Below are 21,327 nucleotides of genomic sequence, written 5' to 3'. Positions count from 1 at the left end.
GATAGGATCCCTCTCTAGTCTATGGAAGGAGATGATAGGATCCCTCTCTAGTCTATGGAAGGAGGTGATGATAGGATCCCTCTCTAGTCTATGGAAGGAGGTGATGGGATCCTTCTCTAGTCTATGGAAGGAGGTGATAGGATCCCTCTCTAGTCTATGGAAGGAGGTGATAGGATCCCTCTACAGTCTATGGAAGGAGGTGATAGGATCCCTCTCTAGTCTATGGAAAGAGGTGATGACAGGATCCCTCTCTACTCTATGGAAGGAGGTGATGATAGGATCCCTCTCTAGTCTATGGAAGGAGGTGATGATAGGATCCCTCTCTAGTCTATGGAAGGAGGTGATGGGATCCCTCTCTAGTCTATGGAAGGCGGTGATGGGATCCCTCTCTAGTCTACGGAAGGAGGTGATGGGATACCTCTCTAGTCTATGGAAGGAGGTGATGATAGGATCCCTCTCTAGTCTACGGAAGGAGGTGATGATAGGATCCCTCTCTAGTCTACGGAAGGAGGTGATGATAGGATCCCTCTCTAGTCTACGGAAGGAGGTGATGATAGGATCCCTCTCTAGTCTATGGAAGGAGGTGATGGGATCCCTCTCTAGTCTATGGAAGGCGGTGATGGGATCCCTCTCTAGTCTACGGAAGGAGGTGATGGGATACCTCTCTAGTCTACGGAAGGAGGTGATGATAGGATCCCTCTCTAGTCTATGAATAGAGGTGATAGGATTCCTCTCTAGTCTATGGAAGGAGGTGATGGGATCCCTCTCTAGTCTATGGAAGGCGGTGATGGGATCCCTCTCTAGTCTACGGAAGGAGGTGATGGGATACCTCTCTAGTCTACGGAAGGAGGTGATGATAGGATCCCTCTCTAGTCTACGGAAGGAGGTGATGATAGGATCCCTCTCTAGTCTACGGAAGGAGGTGATGATAGGATCCCTCTCTAGTCTACGGAAGGAGGTGATGATAGGATCCCTCTCTAGTCTACGGAAGGAGGTGATGGGATCCCTCTCTAGTCTATGGAAGGCGGTGATGGGATCCCTCTCTAGTCTACGGAAGGAGGTGATGGGATACCTCTCTAGTCTACGGAAGGAGGTGATGATAGGATCCCTCTCTAGTCTACGGAAGGAGGTGATGATAGGATCCCTCTCTAGTCTATGGAAGGAGGTGATGGGATCCCTCTCTAGTCTATGGAAGGCGGTGATGGGATCCCTCTCTAGTCTACGGAAGGAGGTGATGGGATACCTCTCTAGTCTACGGAAGGAGGTGATGATAGGATCCCTCTCTAGTCTACGGAAGGAGGTGATGATAGGATCCCTCTCTAGTCTATGGAAGGAGGTGATAGGATCCCTCTCTAGTCTATGGAAGGAGGTGATGATAGGATCCCTCTCTAGTCTATGGAAGGAGGTGATGGGATCCTTCTCTAGTCTATGGAAGGAGGTGATGATAGGATCCCTCTCTAGTCTATGGAAGGAGATGATAGGATCCCTCTCTAGTCTATGGAAGGAGGTGATGATAGGATCCCTCTCTAGTCTATGGAAGGAGGTGATGGGATCCTTCTCTAGTCTATGGAAGGAGGTGATAGGATCCCTCTCTAGTCTATGGAAGGAGGTGATAGGATCCCTCTACAGTCTATGGAAGGAGGTGATAGGATCCCTCTCTAGTCTATGGAAAGAGGTGATGACAGGATCCCTCTCTACTCTATGGAAGGAGGTGATGATAGGATCCCTCTCTAGTCTATGGAAGGAGGTGATGATAGGATCCCTCTCTAGTCTATGGAAGGAGGTGATGGGATCCCTCTCTAGTCTATGGAAGGCGGTGATGGGATCCCTCTCTAGTCTACGGAAGGAGGTGATGGGATACCTCTCTAGTCTATGGAAGGAGGTGATGATAGGATCCCTCTCTAGTCTACGGAAGGAGGTGATGATAGGATCCCTCTCTAGTCTACGGAAGGAGGTGATGATAGGATCCCTCTCTAGTCTACGGAAGGAGGTGATGATAGGATCCCTCTCTAGTCTATGGAAGGAGGTGATGGGATCCCTCTCTAGTCTATGGAAGGCGGTGATGGGATCCCTCTCTAGTCTACGGAAGGAGGTGATGGGATACCTCTCTAGTCTACGGAAGGAGGTGATGATAGGATCCCTCTCTAGTCTATGAATAGAGGTGATAGGATTCCTCTCTAGTCTATGGAAGGAGGTGATGGGATCCCTCTCTAGTCTATGGAAGGCGGTGATGGGATCCCTCTCTAGTCTACGGAAGGAGGTGATGGGATACCTCTCTAGTCTACGGAAGGAGGTGATGATAGGATCCCTCTCTAGTCTACGGAAGGAGGTGATGATAGGATCCCTCTCTAGTCTACGGAAGGAGGTGATGATAGGATCCCTCTCTAGTCTACGGAAGGAGGTGATGATAGGATCCCTCTCTAGTCTACGGAAGGAGGTGATGGGATCCCTCTCTAGTCTATGGAAGGCGGTGATGGGATCCCTCTCTAGTCTACGGAAGGAGGTGATGGGATACCTCTCTAGTCTACGGAAGGAGGTGATGATAGGATCCCTCTCTAGTCTACGGAAGGAGGTGATGATAGGATCCCTCTCTAGTCTATGGAAGGAGGTGATGGGATCCCTCTCTAGTCTATGGAAGGCGGTGATGGGATCCCTCTCTAGTCTACGGAAGGAGGTGATGGGATACCTCTCTAGTCTACGGAAGGAGGTGATGATAGGATCCCTCTCTAGTCTACGGAAGGAGGTGATGATAGGATCCCTCTCTAGTCTATGGAAGGAGGTGATAGGATCCCTCTCTAGTCTATGGAAGGAGGTGATGATAGGATCCCTCTCTAGTCTATGGAAGGAGGTGATGGGATCCTTCTCTAGTCTATGGAAGGAGGTGATGATAGGATCCCTCTCTAGTCTATGGAAGGAGATGATAGGATCCCTCTATCATCTATATAATACTGTACAAGGAACACCGGCATCCCCCGGGATCCACGTGTCCCAATCCTCCACCACACCAACATCACTAAGCAGCCTCTGGAAGCTGACAGCTGCCGTTCTGTGATTGGTGACAGAACGGAGGATAGCGGCTCCTCTCAGCCAATAGCAGACAGCGATGTGACGTCAAGCAGCGAGGGTCTTACCTAGCAGTTCGGGGTTCCCGGAAGCGGCTGGAAGCTGTGTATATCCTGTGTAGAGAACACCGGGATCAGTGTGCTGTGTACCGGGGAGGGCGGAAGGCTGGCTGGGCTGTAGTGTGACGGTCTGTGCGGACGTAGAACATACTAATTGTGTACCGGGTGGCTGCAATGGCTGCACTGTACAGCACTCTCCTCTTCTCCTGTGCCCTCTCCTCTATCATTGCCCAGACAGCAGCCAAAGGAGTGACAGCAAGCCTGGCTGCCAAGTGGTCAGAGAGCCCGCTATTGCTGGAGGCCAGGTGTGGTATGGTCTGCCTAGAAAAGGAGAGTAGTGCTCTCTGCTATTGTCATTGCTCTCTGCTATTGTCATTCTCACCATGGCTGCCTATGGCTCAGGGGATCCCTCCAGTGTTGTTGGGTCAGGGATACAGACATGGGCTGTGTGCACATTATGGGATGTATTGATAGAATTCTCAATTAGATTGTATACTCTTTGCAGATGACTCCTATGGTGGTGGATAATACTGATACAATACTTCCATGGGCAGGGAGTGTGTGTATGGATTGTGTATTATCCATTGATGATTCTATTAACCTCTCAGCACATTCACCAGCTGATTTCATCATTTGAGTATGCAGATTCTAGATCTTTTAATACCTGCCTATGTTCTTGTTTACCTTGGTGCCATGACCACGACCCCGGGTTTCCTGTTTCGGAGTGTCTCCTTTCTCTGGAAGCATCCTATGGAGCCACCACTGTATGCAGGGGACTGGGGTTTTGTCTTCATACACTGTGTGCACCAATAAAAACACACAAATCCATAGCCTAGGATGGTAAGGCAATCCCCCTTCTCCTCCCTTCTGCAAGGTAACAGACTGCATCCAAACTGCACTGTCCATTCTTGTGAAGACTGGATGTTCAGGAAAGCGGCACTGAGGCAGCAAGAGCCAGCAGCATTAAAAGTTGTAAGCTGAAAGTGCTGAGCTAAGAATAAATACTTTACTGGGGAATGTTTATTCTATTGTGCTCAATGTGTTAAACTAAAAAATGCAGAGGGTTTACTATTACTTTAAATTGTTTCCAAACAAAAATGTAAACTATTGTAGTTTACCACTCCTTAGATGTGGCAGCTGCATTATTTTTGGTGGTTTTTTTTTTTTTTTTTTTTTTTTTTTTTTTTTTTTTAGGTTTCTTTTCTTTATTTTCACCAGGTTAACCTGCCCAGTAATACAGTTCCTGTCCTAGGGTGACAACGCTGTACAGTAGAAGTATTGTCAACCTAGGATGCTCTCCTTCTTTGGACTACAAAAACCTCCCCCTTTCCTTGTCTCTATTACATGGAGGGTAGGGTCATTTTGTAGTTTACTGAAGGTAGCTAGGAAGGAAGATAACAATGTTTGTGATTTCAGTTCAGTGCACAGGAGGTGACCAGGACATTGCATTTCTGGAAGGATCAACAAGTATTTTCTGTAGTTGAAAATGTTCTTAGCCTGAAAATAAAAACGAATGCAGCTGCCACATCTAAGGACAGGTAAACTGTAATTTAATGGATTTTAGTTCTTAGGATTAGCTATGCTTTAACCACTTGTTCTCTGGAAGATTTACCCCCTTTTTGATCAGGCCATTTTTTGCTATACAGCAGCGCGTTACTTTAACTGACAATCATGCAACACTGTACATAAGGTAAATTTATAGATTTTTTTTTTCCCCACAACTAGAGCATTCTTTTGGTGGTATTTTATTACCTCTTTTTTTATTTTTGTTTTTGTGCCATAAATGAAAAAATACTGAACATTTTGAAAAAAAAAAAAAAATATTTTTTTTTACTTCCTGCTATAAAACATATCCAATAAAAAAGTGTAAAATATCAAATGTCTTCATACATTTAGGCCAATATGTATTTTGCTACATATTTTTGGTTAAAAAAAAAAAAAAATCCCAAGGCGTATATTGATTGGTATGTGCAAAAGTTATAGCGTCTACAAACTATGGGATAATACAGGGGTCTCCAAACTATGACCCTTCGGTTGTTCAGGAACTACAATTCCCATCATGCCTAGTCATGTCTGTGAATGTCAGAGTTTTACAATGCCTCATGGGACGTGTAGTTCAGCAACAGCTGGAGGGCCGTAGTTTGGAGATTCCCGGTATATATACTGAAATCTTTATTTTTTATACTAGTAATGACTCCTATCAGTGACTTATGGCAGGCAATCAGACACTTTGTGGGAACCAGTGACATTAATGCCCTGTACACACGATCGGACATTCCGACAATAAAATCCATGGATTTTTTCCGATGGATGTTGGCTCAACCTTGTCTTGCATACACACGGTCACACAAATCTTGTTGGAAACTCCGAACGTCAAGAACGCGGTGACGTGCGACGAGCCGAGAAAAATGAAGTTCAATAGCCAGTGCGGCTCTTCTGCTTGAATCCGAGCATGCGTGGAACTTTGTGTGTCGGAATTGTGTACACACGATTGGAATTTACGACAACGGATTTTGTTGTCGGAAAATTTGAGATCCAGATCTCAAATTTTGTGTGACGGAAATTCCGATGGAAAATGTCCGATGGAGCCTACACACAGTCGGAATTTCCGACAACAAGCTCCCATCAATCATTTTACATTGGAAAATCTGACCGGGTGTACAGGGCATTATACAGCGATCAGTGCTGATATGGGACACTGGCTGGGAAGGGGCTAAACATCTAGGGCGATCAAAGGTTTAAATGTGTGCTTAACCAGTCTTCATGTGTACTGTGAGGTGCTTCCACTAAGGGATGTGCCAGTTTTTATTCCCTGCTTTGCAGGGAAACAAAAACCACACATCCCCTCTGACAGAATAGAGCTCTGTGTTGTATACATACACAGATCCCTGTCCTGTCTTCCTCCTTGCCGATTATCAATTGCTGGCGGTCATCCATTGGCCAGCACCCACTGATTGGCTTGTGCTGTCACTAAACACAGCACAGCCGGCGCGCGTGTTCCCTATCTGGAAAAGCAGAATCAATTGTGTGTGTGTATGTGTATGTATATGTATGTGTATATATATGTGTATATATATATATATATATATATATATATATATATAAATATATATTTCTGCGCAGCTTTCCTGCACAGTTAAAGGAAACTTTTAAGGCTTGTTCACACTGCTTGTGCACTAAAAAGCTCCATTTTAGTGTTCAGGGTGGAACAATGTGCATTTAGCACATCGCATCGTTTATTTTGTTCTTCTTTAAAGCGGTGTTCCACCCAAAACAGAGAAAAATTAAAAGTCAGCAGCTACACATACTGCAGCTGCTGGCTTTTAACAATAGGACACTTATGCCTCGTTTCCACTGAATGGATCGGTTCGGGTCGGTACAGTTTGAATGGCCTAGAATGGTCTGGTCTATTCTGGTGAGCGTTTCCACTGCAAGTGGGACCACAAGGGGCCATACAGGGTTTAGAAAAAAATGCCTCAGCATAGCACAGCAGAGGGTTTTCTGTCAGCCAATCAGTGGAATGTATCGTAGCTCCGCCCTAACCGAACCGTTCCATTTTCTATGGCCCCACATCTGAAGCAGGACCCTGAATGGAGTGGTACGGTTCGGTTGTATGGGCCGCTTTCATAATGGAAACACCCAAAATAGCGTACCGAACCGAACCGATCCGCTCAGTGGAAATGAGGCATTACTTGCCCTGGGGTCCAGCGATGTCGGAACCGCAGCTGATGTTTCCATCAGCTGTTTGGTGCTGCCGCTGCTGCCATTGGGAGTAAGGGAACCCGGCAGTGTAGCCTTACAGCTTCAAGACGGGAACCCTACTGCGCATGTGCAAGGCCCTGCTCCTCTCTCCTACTGGCCCGGCGACATGGAGAGGAGGAGCAGAAGGTAGCCCCGCGGTGATGTCAATGAAATGAAATGTACACACTTCATTCTTGTCTCCTCACAGCAGTGCCAGTGCAGTACAGTGCCATCCAGCGTTCTGCGGAAATATGCAGCATGACCACATTTGTCTGCAATGCACATCACAAAAGCATTGTGGTGTGAACAAGGCACATATAAAACCATTTTCTGCAGTGACTGATGTTCATCAAGTGCAGAACAATGCCAATCGCCATGCAAAGTGTAAAGGAATCCTTACAGTACAATGGCTACTGTTGCTGATCACCTTCTAGGAAAAAAAAAAAAAAAGTCTAAAGACTTGTAAGGCCTCTTATGGCCACCAGATTTCAGTGGTTGGAATAACCAGGGCACGTGAACAGCAGTGCTTGCTGTCAGCCCGCCATTAGTTTAAATAGACTGAGTGGCCGCTGTTATTTAAATGACCCCGGTCATTCCAGCCTCAAGAATCTGTTGATTTTTGCCCCTGGAATCTGGTGGCCGCAGGTAACAGGCCATGGTTTGTGGCCTAAAGATGAAAGTGATGGGGCTCCAGGCATCTACCCTTCTTGAGATCTATTACTGGCTAGTAGCAGAGAGGCAGATGGAATAGTCCTTCCTTTTTAGATGTTTGTAATTATTTGCTCTCTTTGTAAATCTGATACTCTGTTTGCTATATCACGATGAAATCGGTATTATAGTTCGTGAAAAATAACAGGCAGTTTTGGAAAATCAGAAACCGTTCTGTGAATCCAAATCCATTTGCAGTGTCTGTTACTTGTCAAGCCACCATAGAACAGAAACAATACACAGCGATAGTTGTTCTCTGTATTAATTTGTTTCTGTAAACCATGTCAGCCCTCAGCATTTACTAATTCATCAAATAACTCCTATCTTTTATTCCATCAACCCAATCTGACAGGCAGTGTTGAAATGACAGAATAATCTTTGCTTAGCTCATTACAGGCTGTTTTTGTTTAGTGATTGTTTTATGTATGTTAAAGTCAAATTTTAATGACACCTTGTGTGGTTATAATGTTTCATGATTTATAAAAATGTTTTTTTTTGTTTTTTTTTCCCCCCAGTGAATTTATTGCAGAGGAAGGAAATGACAAGTTTTGGCAGTTTTTGGGAACGGTGCAAGAGATGACTATTTATAAAAACAAAGGTAACTGAAATAGTCATCAGCTTATTAGGAGTAAATGTTTTCAATCTTACTGACGTCTACATATTTACCCACTTGTACTAAATCCTGGTTGGTGGGGGTTTTAACCACTTGAGCTCCGGAAAGTTTTACCCCCTTCATGACCAGAGCTTTTTTGCTATTCAGTACTGCACTACTTTAACCACTTCTGCTCCGGAAGGTTTACCCCCTTCATGACCAGGCCATTTTTTGCGATATGGCACTGCTTTACTTTAACTGACTATTGCACAGGCGTGCAACGTTGTACCCAAATAAAATTTTTCCCTTTTTTTTTTCCCACAAATAGAGCTTTCTTTTGGTGGTATTTGATCACCTCTGTGGTCTTTATTTTTGCGCTATAAACAAAAAAAGACCATCAATTTAAAAAACCAAAAACAATATTTTTTTACTTTCTGCTATAAAACATTCCTAATAAAACAATGTAAAAAATCGAATTTCTTCATCAATTTATGGCAATATGTATTCTGCTACATATTTTTGGTAAAAATAATCCCAGTATGTATATATTGATTGGTTTGCGCAAAAGTTACAGCGTCTAAAAACTATGGTATATTATTATTTATTTCTGTTTATTTTTTTTACTTTATATCCTTTATAGCAGGACTGCGATATTGCGGCGGACAATTCAGAAACCTAACTGACGCTTTTGACACTTTTTGGGGACCAGTGACACTAAAACAGTGATCAGTGCTAAAAAATATGCACTGTTACTGTACTAATGACACTGGTAGGAAAGGGGTTAACATCAGGGGTGATCAGAAGGTTAAATGTGTTCCCTGGGAGTGATTACTAACTGTGGGGGAGGTGCTTTGACTGGGGGAATGTAAAGATTTGTGTTCCTAGCAGGATCACAGGATCAGCACATTCACCTCTCACAGAACTGCGATCTGCCTTGTTTACATCTCCTGAACGATCGGCAGGCCTCGGCGGACATTGCATCTGCCGTTCCTGCTGATTGGCTCCCGCTGTGTCCAATCACAGCGTGAGCGGGTAACCGTTGGTGCGCGTACGTGCCCTAGACCTGGAAGGGTCAGATCACGTACCACAGTATATCTACGGTGGGCGGTCACTAAGCGGTTAACTGGCAATTGCTCGGTCATGCAGCACTGTACTCGATTGAAATTTTATATATTTTTTCACACAAAGCTATCTTTTGGTGGTATTTCATCACTACTGAGTTTTTTTATTTTATTTTTTTATTATATAAATGAAAAAAGACTGAAAATTCTGGAAAAAACATTTTCTGTTATTCAACATAACCAATAAAGTTGTAAAAAAACAAAAAAATTATTAAATATATCCTTTTTTTTTAAATAGTAAAAAAAACAAAAATGTTTAAAAAAAAAAAAAAATGTTTTTGCATACTTTCATCAAAATAGTTCAGTGTCACAATACTAACACTGCACTACTCTGAGGGGGTATAAGCAATAGTTTTCGCTGTCATGTGAACCTAGGGTAAAATTAACCGGACTCGTTGACAAAATCTGCTAACCTGATTTGTAATAAATATGTATTTAGATAGATCAGGGAAGTTGTGCCAGCATTATTAGAAGGTAATATCGGTTATAGCCAGTGATCTACCAAACCACTTGCCACCCTACTCCTGCAGATATATTGCGGAGGGACGGCACAGGATGGCTCAGTCACACACACATGTGAGTACACCCCTCACATTTTTGTAAATATTTTATTATATCTTTTCATGTGACAACACTGAAGAAATGACACTTTACTACAATGTAAAGTAGTGAGTGTACAGCTTGTATAACAGTGTAAATTTGCTGTCACCTCAGAAAGCCTCGACACACAGCCAATAATGTCTAAAACGCTGGCAAAAAAATGAGTACACCCCTAAGTGTCCAAATTGGGCCCAAAGTGTCAATATTTTGTGTGGCTACCATTATTTTCCAGCACTGCCTTAACCCTGTTGGGCATGGAGTTCACCAGAGCTTCACAGTTTGCCACTGGAGTCCTCTTCCACATCGACATCACAGAGTTGGTGGATGTTAGAGACCTTGCGCTCCTCCACCTTCTATTTGAGGATGCCCCACAAATGCTCAGTAGGGTTTAGGTCTGGAGACATGCTTGGCCAGTCCATCACCTTTACCCTCAGCTTCTTTAGCAAGGCAGTGGTCGTCTTGAAGATGTGTTTGGGGTTGTTATCATGTTGGACTACTGCCCTGTGGTCCAGTCTCCGAAGGGAGGGGGTCATGCTCTGCTTCAGTGCTACATTTTGGCATTCATGGTTCCCTCAATGAACTGTAGCTCCCCAGTGTCGGCAGCACTCATGCAGCCCCAGACCATGACACTCCCACCACCATGCTTGACTGTAGGCAAGACACACTTGTCTTTGTACTCCTCACCTGGTTGCCGCCACACACACTTGACACCATCTGAACCAAATACGTTTATTTTAGGCTCAGACCACAGGACATGATTTCAGTAATCCATGTCCTTAGTCTGCTTGTCTTCAGCAAACTGTTTGCGGGCTTTCTTGTGCATCCTCTTTAGAAGAGGCTTCCTTCTGGGACGGCAGCCATGCAGACCAATTTGATTCAGTGTGGGGCGTATGGTCTGAGCACTGTCAGGCTGATCCCCCCCCCCACCCCCCCCACCCCTTCAACCTCTGCAGCAATGCTGGCAGCACTCATGCATCTATTTCCCAAAGACAACCTCTGGATATGATGCTGAACACGTGCACTCAACTTCTTTGGTCGACCATGGTGAGGCCTATTCTGAGTGGAGCCTGTCCTGTTAAACCGCTGTATGGTCTTGGCCACCGTGCTGCAGCTCAGTTTCAGGGTCTTAGCAATCTTCTTATAGCCTAGGCCATCTTTATGTAGAGCAACAATTCTTTTTTTCAGATCCTCAGAGAGTTCTTTGCCATGAAGTGCCACGTTGGATTTCCAGTGACCATTATGAGAGAGTGAGAGAGAGAAAACCAAATTTTACACACCCCTTCCCCATTCACACCTGAGACCTTGTAACACTAACGAGTCACATGACACCAGGGAGGGAAAATGGCTAATTGGGCCCAATTTGGACATTTTCACTTAGGGTGTGTACTTACTTTTGTTGCCAACAGTTTAGACATTAATGGCTGCGTGTTGTTAATTTTGAGGGGACAGCAAATTTACACTGTTATACAAGCTGTACACTCACTACTTTACATTGTAGCAAGGTGTAATTTCTTCAGTGTTGTCACATGAAAAGATAGAATAAAATATTTACAAAAATGCGAGGGGTGTACTCACTTTTGTGAGATACTGTGTGTGTGTATATATGTATGTATGTGTGTGTATGTGTGTGTGTATATGTATATATATATATATATATATATATATATATATATATATATATACACACACACACACACACACGAGTAGGGTGGCAAGATCCTTTGGTAGATCACTGGCTATAACCGATGTTACCTTCTAATAATGCTGGCACAACTTTACTGATCTATCTAGATACATATCTATTACAAATCAGGTTAACAGATTTTGTCACTGAGTCCGCTTAATTTTACCCTAGGTTCACATCTATGCATTGCTGCGGGCCGTGTTTCCTCCCTGGCCGTCTCTAGAGATGTTAGAAAGCTTTGGGGTGGGGGAGGCTGCTCTTGCACACTGTGCATAGTGCACCTCTAAACCCTGCACTCTGTTAACAGGGCACTCCTGAACTTTGCACTCTCTGGAGAATGAACATAACCACCCTCTAACAGGAAGTTGAAACAACAAATGGGATTTGTAGGAGAGCAATTAAATGTACTTTATTGAATTGAAAGTACATACTTAATAGAATTATTTTTTGTTGTTTTATAACCAGTGTTTTCATGTCACTTTAGGGACTGGTAAGCTGCAATATATTACATTTTTGTTCTTTGATCTAGATATGCTGTAGATACTTGACAGCGTAAACACTACACATTAGTATTTTTACATTTCTGGGGAGTTTGAATTGCACTTTAATGTATACAGGTTAAAATTTTAATTTTTCTTCTTCTATTTCAGACTCTGAGTACTCCTACTACAGTCTAATACTAAAGAAAGCTGGCCAGTTTCTGTCAGACCTTCAGCTCACCCTGATGAAATTTGCCTTTTCTTTAAGGGCATATTCTCCCACTGTTCAGATGTTCCAACAGGTATCTGTCATCTTGTTGTTCTACTACTAGTGATGCTTGATTTTACAGTAGAAGACTATTCATATATGCTTCTAATTTCTTCGCATTAACATTTACATTAGATTGGTCTTTCTAGTAATTGTATGATTTATTCATATAAGCTCTTTAATTTTTTTTGTATTTATTTATTTTTTAGTCCTTGTTCTTACAACTTCTTCTTTTCTATGCCTTTTTTTATTTTTTTCGATCATCAATAATTTCATTATTGTTTTCTATGTAGTGTGTATCCATTTTGTTTTTATGTTTATCCCATATTCCTTTAGCTTCATTTTGTACCAGTCTTCCCGTTTATTTTATTATTCTGGATTACACTGTCCTTGTCTTATGCCTGGTCTTTTTTCTAGCCTGTATTGTCATGTAGCTGTATGCATTGCATTGAACTTCACCAAGATGTCATTGGAATGGTGTAGCCTTGTACTACTGTTCAGTGTTGAGTATTCAAGTATAAAGTAAATATTTGACTACATACTACTCACTTCTTTGCTGCACACCAGAGACCTGTTTAAATATCAGCTGTTTCAAAATATCACTTTGCTGCCCTGATTTTTTTTTTTTTTTAATAGGGACTTTTGACACTCTGAAGGGAAACTAAACTGTATCTGAGCAACAAAAATGAAATTGCTATTTAATTAATTTTTAATTTTCAAAGGCAAAGCAAACTCCTTCATCCATTTGTGCTTTTATTTTGTTGAGAATTAACTTTGAAAAACACCTCCTAGCATTTATAGCTGTAGCCATCTTGACAAAGTGCAGGTGATTCATGTGGCGTTAATTTCTTGGCCACCATCTGCCTTTAGCTCAGGCATGCAGGCAGTAGAGAGTGTTTTGTTAAAGCCCCTCCTCCTGATAAAAGAAGAAAAATGCCCATAAATGCTCCTGGAATGTAAGAGATCATTTTGGCCTAGGGCAGAAAAAAATAGTTAATGTTGAATGAGAGAGTAAAGTTCTGCTTTAAAGTGATTGAAAATGATCACCTTGTAAAACATCCTATTCAGTTTAAAATATAAATGAAAGAAAAAACCTTTGTGTAAAGATATAAAAAAAAATTATACTTTTTATTTATTTTTTTTAACCACTTCAGCCCCTGAAGAATTTGCTCCCTTCCTGGCCAGAGCACTTTTTGAGATTCGGCACTGCGTCGCTTTAACTGACAATTGCGTGGTCGTGTGACGTTTTACCCAAACAAAATTGACTTCCTTTTTTTCCCCACAAATAGAGCTTTCTTTTGGTGGTATTTGATCGCCTCTGCGGTTTTTATATTTTGTGCTATTAAAAAAAACAGAGCGACAATTTTGAAAAAAACACATTTTTTTTTTTTTACTTCTTGCTATAATAAATATCCCCCAAAAATATATAAAAAAACAATTATTTTCCTCCAGTTTAGGCCGATATGTATTCTTCATATTTTTGGTAAAAAAAAATCGTAATAAGCGTATATTGATTGGTTTGCGCAAAAGTTATAGCGTCTACAAAATAGGGGATAGATTTATAGCATTTTTATTATTATTTTTTTACTAGTAATGGAGGCGATCTGCGATTTTTATCGTGACTGCGACATTATGGCGGACACATCGGACAATTTTGACACATTTTTGGGACCATTGGCATGAATACAGCGATCAATGCAATAAAATTGCATTGATTGCTGTAAAAATGTCACTGGCAGTGAAGGGGTTAACACAAGGGGTTAACTGTGTTCCCTGGGAGGTTATTCTAACTGAAGGGGGAGCGGACTGACTAGAGGAAGTGACGGATCGTGGTTCCTAGCTAATAGGAACACATGATTTGTCACTCCTGTCAGAACACACTCGTCCCTGTTCTGTCTCTCCTGTTCACGATCGCTTGTGGCCGGTGGTCATTGCGACCATCGGCCATGAGCACTGGCAGCCCCGCTGTGCAGCAGGTGCGTGCGCCTGCTATCCCGACCCCGCGAGCCGACAGCTATGATTGCTCACGCAGGGGAGCCAACCTGCCACAGTATAACTGCGGCGGTTGGTTGGGAAGTGGTTAAGTGATCTCACCCCCTCTGTTTTCAGCTGCATAAGAGCTGGGGGGAGGAGAAGCAACAGCACCCTGAGCTTCCCAGTGAATAGCTGTGCAGGGAGGGGTGTCAGGACAAGTCTGATCATTGTAGGAGTTTAGGCTGAGTTCCCAGCTTAGCTAGAGAACTGACCATGCTGTGGTCAGTTGCTAATAGGAAAGCAGAGGGACTGGCAGCAATACCTGGGATTTCACACAAAGGAAGCAATACAAAGAGAACAGGATACTTTCTCATACAAGTACATGGTACAGCAGACACATATCAGGAATATGAAATGATGGGATAACAAGCACTTTAAAGTTGTAGCAAGGAAACACACATTGTACTTTTATGTTGCCGCTTTGAATATCAAACAACTTTAAGCAGCAACTTTTGCCTCCAAACTCTCAGCCTACATAGTTACATAGTAGGTGGGGTTGAAAAAAGCCACAAGTCCATCAAGTCCAACCTATGTATGTGATTATATGTCAGTATTACATTGTATATCCCTGTATGTTGTGGTCGTTCAGGTGCTTATCTAATAGTTTGTTAAAACTATGGATGCTCCCCGCTGAAACCACCGCCTGTAGAAGGGAATGCCATACCTTTTGCCGCTCTTACAGTAAATAACCCTCTACGCAGTCAAAGGGTAAACCTCTTTTCTTCTAATCTTAATGAGTGGCCATGTTATTTATTAAACTCCCTTCCATGGAAAAGTTTTATCCCTATTGTGGGGTCACCAGTATGGTATTCGTAAATTTAAATCATATCCCCTCTCAAGCGTCTCTTCTCCAGAGAGAATAAGTTCAGTGCTCGCAACCTTTCTTCATACCTATTATCCTCCAGTCCCTTTATTAGCTTTGTTGCCCTTCTCTATACTTGCTCCATTTCCAGTACAACCTTCCTGAGGACTGGTGCCCAGAACTGGACAGCATACTCCAGGTGAGGCCAGACCAGAGTCTTGTAGAGAATTATCGCTTTATCTCTGGAGTTAATCCCCGTTTTAATGCATGCCCACATTCTGTTTGCTTTGTTAGCAGCAGCTTGTCATTGCATGCCATTGCTGAGCCTATGATCTACTAGGACCCCCAGGTCATTTTCCATCCTTGTTTCCCCTAGTGGTTCTCCCCCCATTGAGTAGATTGCATTCATATTTTTGCCACCCAAATGCATTATTTTACATTTTTCCACATTAAACCTCATTTGCCATGTAGTTGCCCATCCCATTAATTTGTTCAGATCTTCTTGCAAGGTTTCCACATCTTGCGGAGAAGTTATTGCCCTGTTTAGCTTAGTATTCTCTGCAAATGCAGAGATTTTAACTTTTTACCCCATCCTCTAGGTCCTTTATGAACAAATTAAATAGAATTGGTCCCAGCACAGAATCCTGGTGGACCCCACTTTCCACCCCTGAGTACTCCCCATTTATCACTACCCTCTGAACTCGCCCTTGTAGCAGGGTTTCAATCCATGTACCCATCCTATGGTCCATGCTAACGGGCCTTAATTTGTACAGTAAATGTTTATGGGGAACTGTGTGAAATGCTTTTGCAAAATCCAGATACACCACGTCTACGGGCCTTCCTTTATCTAGATGGCAGCTCACCTCCTCATAGAATGTTAATAGATCAGTTTGGCAAGAACAATTCTTCACAAATCCATGCTGATTACTGCTAATGACACCGTTTTCATTACTAAAATCTTGTATACAGTCCCTTATCATCCCCTCCAAGAGCTTACATACTATTGATGTTAGGCTAATTGGTCTGTAATTTCCAGTGATGTGTTTTGGCCCTTTTTAAAATATTGGTGCTTTTCTCCAATCAACTGGTATCATCCCAGTCAGTAGACTGTCCATAAAAATTAGGAACAATGGTCTGGCAATTACTTGACTGAGTTCCCTAAGGACCCTCGGGTGCAAGCCATCTGGTCCCGGTGACTTATTAATGTTACGTTTTCCAAGTCTATTTCTAATTATTTCCTCTGTTAGCCATGAGGGTGCTTCCTGTGATGTGTCATGAGGATGAACGCTGCAGTTTTGGTTACTGAAGCCCCCGATTCCCTTGTGAAGACATCTCCCCATCCTTTGTAACCAGATTTCCTTCCTCATTCTTTGAGGCCAATATGGTCTGTCCTCCCTTTTTTACTGTTTATATACTTAAAGAATTTCTTGGGATTTTTTTTTTTCTCTCCTGAGCTATGTGTCTTTCGTGTTCTATCTTAGCTGGCCTAATTGCACCCTTACATTTCTTGTTGTATGCTTTGTAAAGTCTCTGAATGCTGATGATCCCTCAGCCTTGTATTTTTTGAAGGCCTTCTCCTTTGCTTTTTATATGCATTTTTACATTGGAGTTAAGCCATCCAGGACTTTTGTTCGCTCCTTTAAATTTATTTCCCAATGGGATGCACTGGCTAATTTATTTATTTTGCTCTTAAAGTAAACCCATCTCTCCTCCGTGTTCTTTGTTCCTAAGATTTTATCCCAATTTATATCTTCTAGCAAGGTTCATAGTTTAGGGAAGTTTGCTCTTTTGAAATTCAATGTCTTTGTATTCCCCTTATGTTTCCTATTTGTGTGATTTATACTGAAGTTAATTGACCTGTGATCTCTGTTTCCTAAATTGCCCCCTTATTTCCACATCCGTGATGAGGTCTGTATTGTTGGTAATCAGTAGGTCTAGTAACGCTTTGTTTCTAGTTGGTGCGTCTACCATCTGACCCATGAAATTGTCCCGAAAGACATTTAGGAACTGGCGAGCCTTAGACGATTGCCCAGTTTCTTCCGCCCAGTCTATGTCTGGATAATTAAAATCCCCCATTACGATGACACTTCCCATCCTTGCTGCTAATCCAGATTGTGATAGGAGGTCCATCTCCCCTTCCTCCCTCAGGTTAGGGGCCTATAACATACTCCCAGTATTTTCCCCTTAGTTTCATCCCTTTTGGGGCTCTACCCATAAGGATTCCACCTCCTCCCTAGCTCCCTTTAGTGATATCATCCCTCATATTCACTTACATTATTCTTGATATATAGGCATACCCCTCCCCCTTTTTTACCCTCTCTATCCCTGCGATAAAGGGAATACCCTTGAATGTTTGCCAGCCAATCATGAGAGCTGTTGAACCAAGTTTCTGAAATTCCCACAAAATCGAAATCCTCCTCGTACAACAGTATCTCTAGTTCTCCCATCTTGTCCGCAAGGCTCCTGGCATTGGTGAACATGCCACGTAGTTTAGACCAGTCGCATACTGTCCTCTTATTGGGTGTTCCAAGAATGCAAATAGGACTTCTTACTATACTTACCTTGGGTTTATGTGCTTTAGTCAACCTACCAATAATGCCCCCAATACTACCCTCTGAAATATTTTCCGTGCTGACTATCTCTCTATCTCTACCTCTGGACCCCCCCCCCCCAATCACCTAGTTTAAAAGGCCCTGTAAGTTTTCGCCCATCTTCACTTCCAGCAAATCTGCAAATCTGCACCCTCCTCCTCATTTAGGTGCAGTCCGTCCCTTCTTTAGAACTGGTGACCGACTGAGAAGTCGGCCCAGTTCTCCAGGAACCCACACCCCTCCTTACTACATCAGCTCCTCAGCCACATGTTTACTTCCCTTATCTCCCTCTGCCTTTCTGATGTGGCTTGAGGTACCGTAGTATTTCTGAGAATACTACCTTGGAGGTCCTTTTCCTTAATTTAGCCCTAAGTCCCTAAAATTGTTCTTTAGGAAACTCCATCTTCCTCTGACTTTGGCATTGGTGCCAACGTGCACCATGACTGTCTTCCCCAGCCCCTCCCAGTAATCTGTCCACCAGATCCGTGATGTGCCGAACCCGAGCGCCCGTAGACAGCATACAGTTAGGCGCTTCAGGTCTTTGTCACAGATTGCCCTCTCCATCCTTCTAAGAATTGAGTCCCTTACCACCAGAATCTGTCTATCCTTTCCCTTTGCTACCCGCCCACTCTCACTGGAGTTCTTCCCCAGGCAGCTAGGGGCATCCCTCAGCTCCAGCGGTGCTGGTCCCTGACTGGTTTCACCAATGTCACTCAATGGAGCGTACTTTATTGGGATGTTCCAGTCCAGGATCAGCCTCCCTGGCACTTTCCCCTCTAACCTTCCTAACTGTCACCCATCTACTCTTTTCTAGTGCCTGCACCTCTTTGTCTCACCCCGCCTCTGTGCTGGCCCCTGCCGGCTCCTGCTGTGTACGTTCCTGGGTCTCCTTTAGTATGGAGGGTCTTCTCAGTGCTGAGAGTTGCTTCCGTAGATTCAGAACCTGGACTTCCAGGGAAACAATTTGCTTACATTTTACACAGCAGTATTCGCCCTCGATCAGATGATCAAGGAACGCATACATGCCGCAAGATGTACACCAAGTCGCATCTCCACACCCGCCGGGCATCGTACCTACTAATTTAATGAGGATTGGGGATTATACCTTGTCCAAATTAACTAACAACTAGCTTCCTGACAATAATACTCAACAATACACAGGTACTCAACAATACAATACACAGGCACTCGTAGCCCTCGTGCACTCTCAGCCCTCGTGCACTCTCAGCCCTCGTGCACTCTCAGCCCTCGTGCACTCTCAGCCCTCGTGCACTCTCAGCCCTCGTGCACTCTCAGCCCTCGTGCACTCTCAGCCCTCGTGCACTCTCAGCCCTCGTGCACTCTCAGCCCTCGTGCACTCTCAGCCCTCGTGCACTCTCAGCCCTTGTGCACTCTCAGCCCTTGTGCACTCACTGCCCACGTGCACTCACTGCCCACTTGCACTCACAATACTCGGGTACTAACGATACACACACACACACACACACACACACACACACACTACTCAGGTACTCGCAATACTCAGGTACTCGCAATACTCAGGTACTCGCAATACTCAGGTACTCGCAATACTCAGGTACTCGCAATACTCAGGTACTCGCAATACTCAGGTACTCGCAATACTCAGGTACTCGCAATACTCAGGTACTCGCAATACTCAGGTACACAGAATACTTAGGTACTCACAATACTCAGGTACTCGCATACACTGTCAGTCAGGTTTTGTGTCTGTGTCACTCTGCGCAGGCTCCCCTTGTAATCTGACACTAGCAGTCAGTCACCTTCAGTGCCGCTGCTTCACTGATCAGCCTCTCACTCTACCTCCGGTCTGCACTTCACTTACCCACCGCCTCTCCCTATCAGCCTTCCACCTCCGGTCCCGCTGAATGTCCTCCCACCTCCTCTGTCTGCGTCTGCCGGCTGATCCCCGCTGAGCCGACAGGTGACAGGTCCACCTCTGCTCACTGTGCAGAGACAGACCTCGGATGAAAACGGAACGCCTGTCCGTTTTCATCCGATCCGCCAGATGGATGGAAAATGGGGTTTTCATCTGTCTGGATTTAGCAGATCGGATTGGATGTCGGCGGACATGCCATCGCTGACATTCATCGCTCCATAGAATTGCATGGAGCGTCCGTTCAGGTCCGCCTGAAAATACTGACAGGCAGACCTGAACGGTCAGTCTGCATGTGTGAGAGGGCCTAAGCTTAAAACAGCTTTCTTTAGTTGAATGATATTGTAATATTTAACTGTTGCATGGCAATAGCCGGGCAGATAGGTAGATTATTGTGAAGGACTGTGACATATAGGGAGCTTCCAATATATGCTACATTTTCAATAATAAACTATAAAAAACACTGGCACTGGTCATCTGTCTGGGGAGTAGAGGGGGTTAAAAAAAAAAAAAACACTGGCACTATTTTAGGAACCCCACTTGGAATTCTGCTCCCATCAGCCTTTCCCTTCCTATGATAGCCTCGGTATCTGCATGGAAACTATTACTTTAAGCCAAATATCCCTCCTTGCCACATTTATCGCTGAGCATCCCCCTAGGGGTTCTCACCCTCCTAATTCCTGACATATCACTATGTTAGTGGCAGCATAAGGGTATTTCCAGCTTCCAAGATTTATAGACTGGCTCCTCCATCAAAACATTTCCCACACTTTCCAGTATATTTCCAATATATGCTAGGTTTTCAATGATAAACTATAACTTGAGAATCAGATTTACTGTACAAATGATGTAAACATTGTAACTACCTTATCAAATTAAAAAACTTTTTTTGAAGGACATATTTTGTTTTCATTGGCAGCCTTAAAGACAACCTGTTACTTTAATCCTTGAAAGCCCTAGTGTCCAACACACAGGGCTGCAGCAAGATGTCCTGGCACTTAATCAGACAGTATTGTCAGGCGGAGTGATCTTCACCCAGAAATACATGTATAGTCCCAGCAAGATGGGGGGACATGGAGCTAGAGAGTGGCACGAGAGTAAATGACCAGGCAAGGTTAAATTTAGCGGCCACTGCACTAGGGGGATTGAAGGGAAATGCATTGACCACCAATGTGGTGGTGGTGGTGGTGGGGGGGTGTGAGGATTAAAATAACAGGGCCACTGACCAGCATTGCGGGTGGGGGGAGGGTTTAAAGAACTCTAGCTTTTATCACCAGTGTAGGGAGTGGAGGGTGTTAAACACTGGCAGTGATCACCACTGGAGGGGGTTAAAAAGCACTAGCACTGATCACAAGTGTGGGGGTGGAGCAGGTTAAAAACACTGGCACTGATAACCAGTGTGGAGGGGGTTAAAAATCACTGGCACTGATCACCTGTGTGTGGAGTGGAGGGGGTTAGAAAAAACAATGGCACTGATTACCTGTGTTGGTAGTGGAGGAGGTTAAAAAAACTTTGCCACTGGTCACCAGTGCAGGGAGTGAAGGGGGGTTAAAAACACTGGCAATGTTCACCAGTGTAGGGGGTGGAGGGAGTTAAAAACACTGACACTGACTACCAGGTTGGAAGGGTTGAAAAAAAAAAAAAAACACTAGCACTGACCACCAGTGTGGGGGTTGGAAGGGTTAAAGGAA

General features: G+C 43.7%; 1 protein-coding gene across 2 annotated transcripts in view; it reads left to right on the top strand.

Annotated features, from left to right (window-relative positions):
- Positions 1 to 3,095: 3,095 nt before the first annotated feature.
- Positions 3,096 to 21,327, top strand: part of UGGT2 (UDP-glucose glycoprotein glucosyltransferase 2) — a 670,166-nt gene continuing 651,934 nt past the window's right edge. For both annotated transcript variants that reach the window (XM_073614383.1, XM_073614382.1), the window contains exons 1-3: positions 3,096 to 3,427; positions 8,087 to 8,169; positions 12,219 to 12,349. In XM_073614383.1, coding sequence (XP_073470484.1) covers positions 3,297 to 3,427; positions 8,087 to 8,169; positions 12,219 to 12,349 — 345 coding nt within the window. In that variant the 5' untranslated portion in view covers positions 3,096 to 3,296. The remainder of the gene's footprint in view (positions 3,428 to 8,086; positions 8,170 to 12,218; positions 12,350 to 21,327) is intronic.

This window comes from Aquarana catesbeiana, linkage group LG02 (genome assembly GCF_042186555.1).
Source record: "Aquarana catesbeiana isolate 2022-GZ linkage group LG02, ASM4218655v1, whole genome shotgun sequence".
Lineage (NCBI taxonomy): Eukaryota > Metazoa > Chordata > Amphibia > Anura > Ranidae > Aquarana > Aquarana catesbeiana.
Note: the sequence above shows the minus strand (reverse complement) of the source record. Positions and strands in the feature narration are given on the sequence as shown.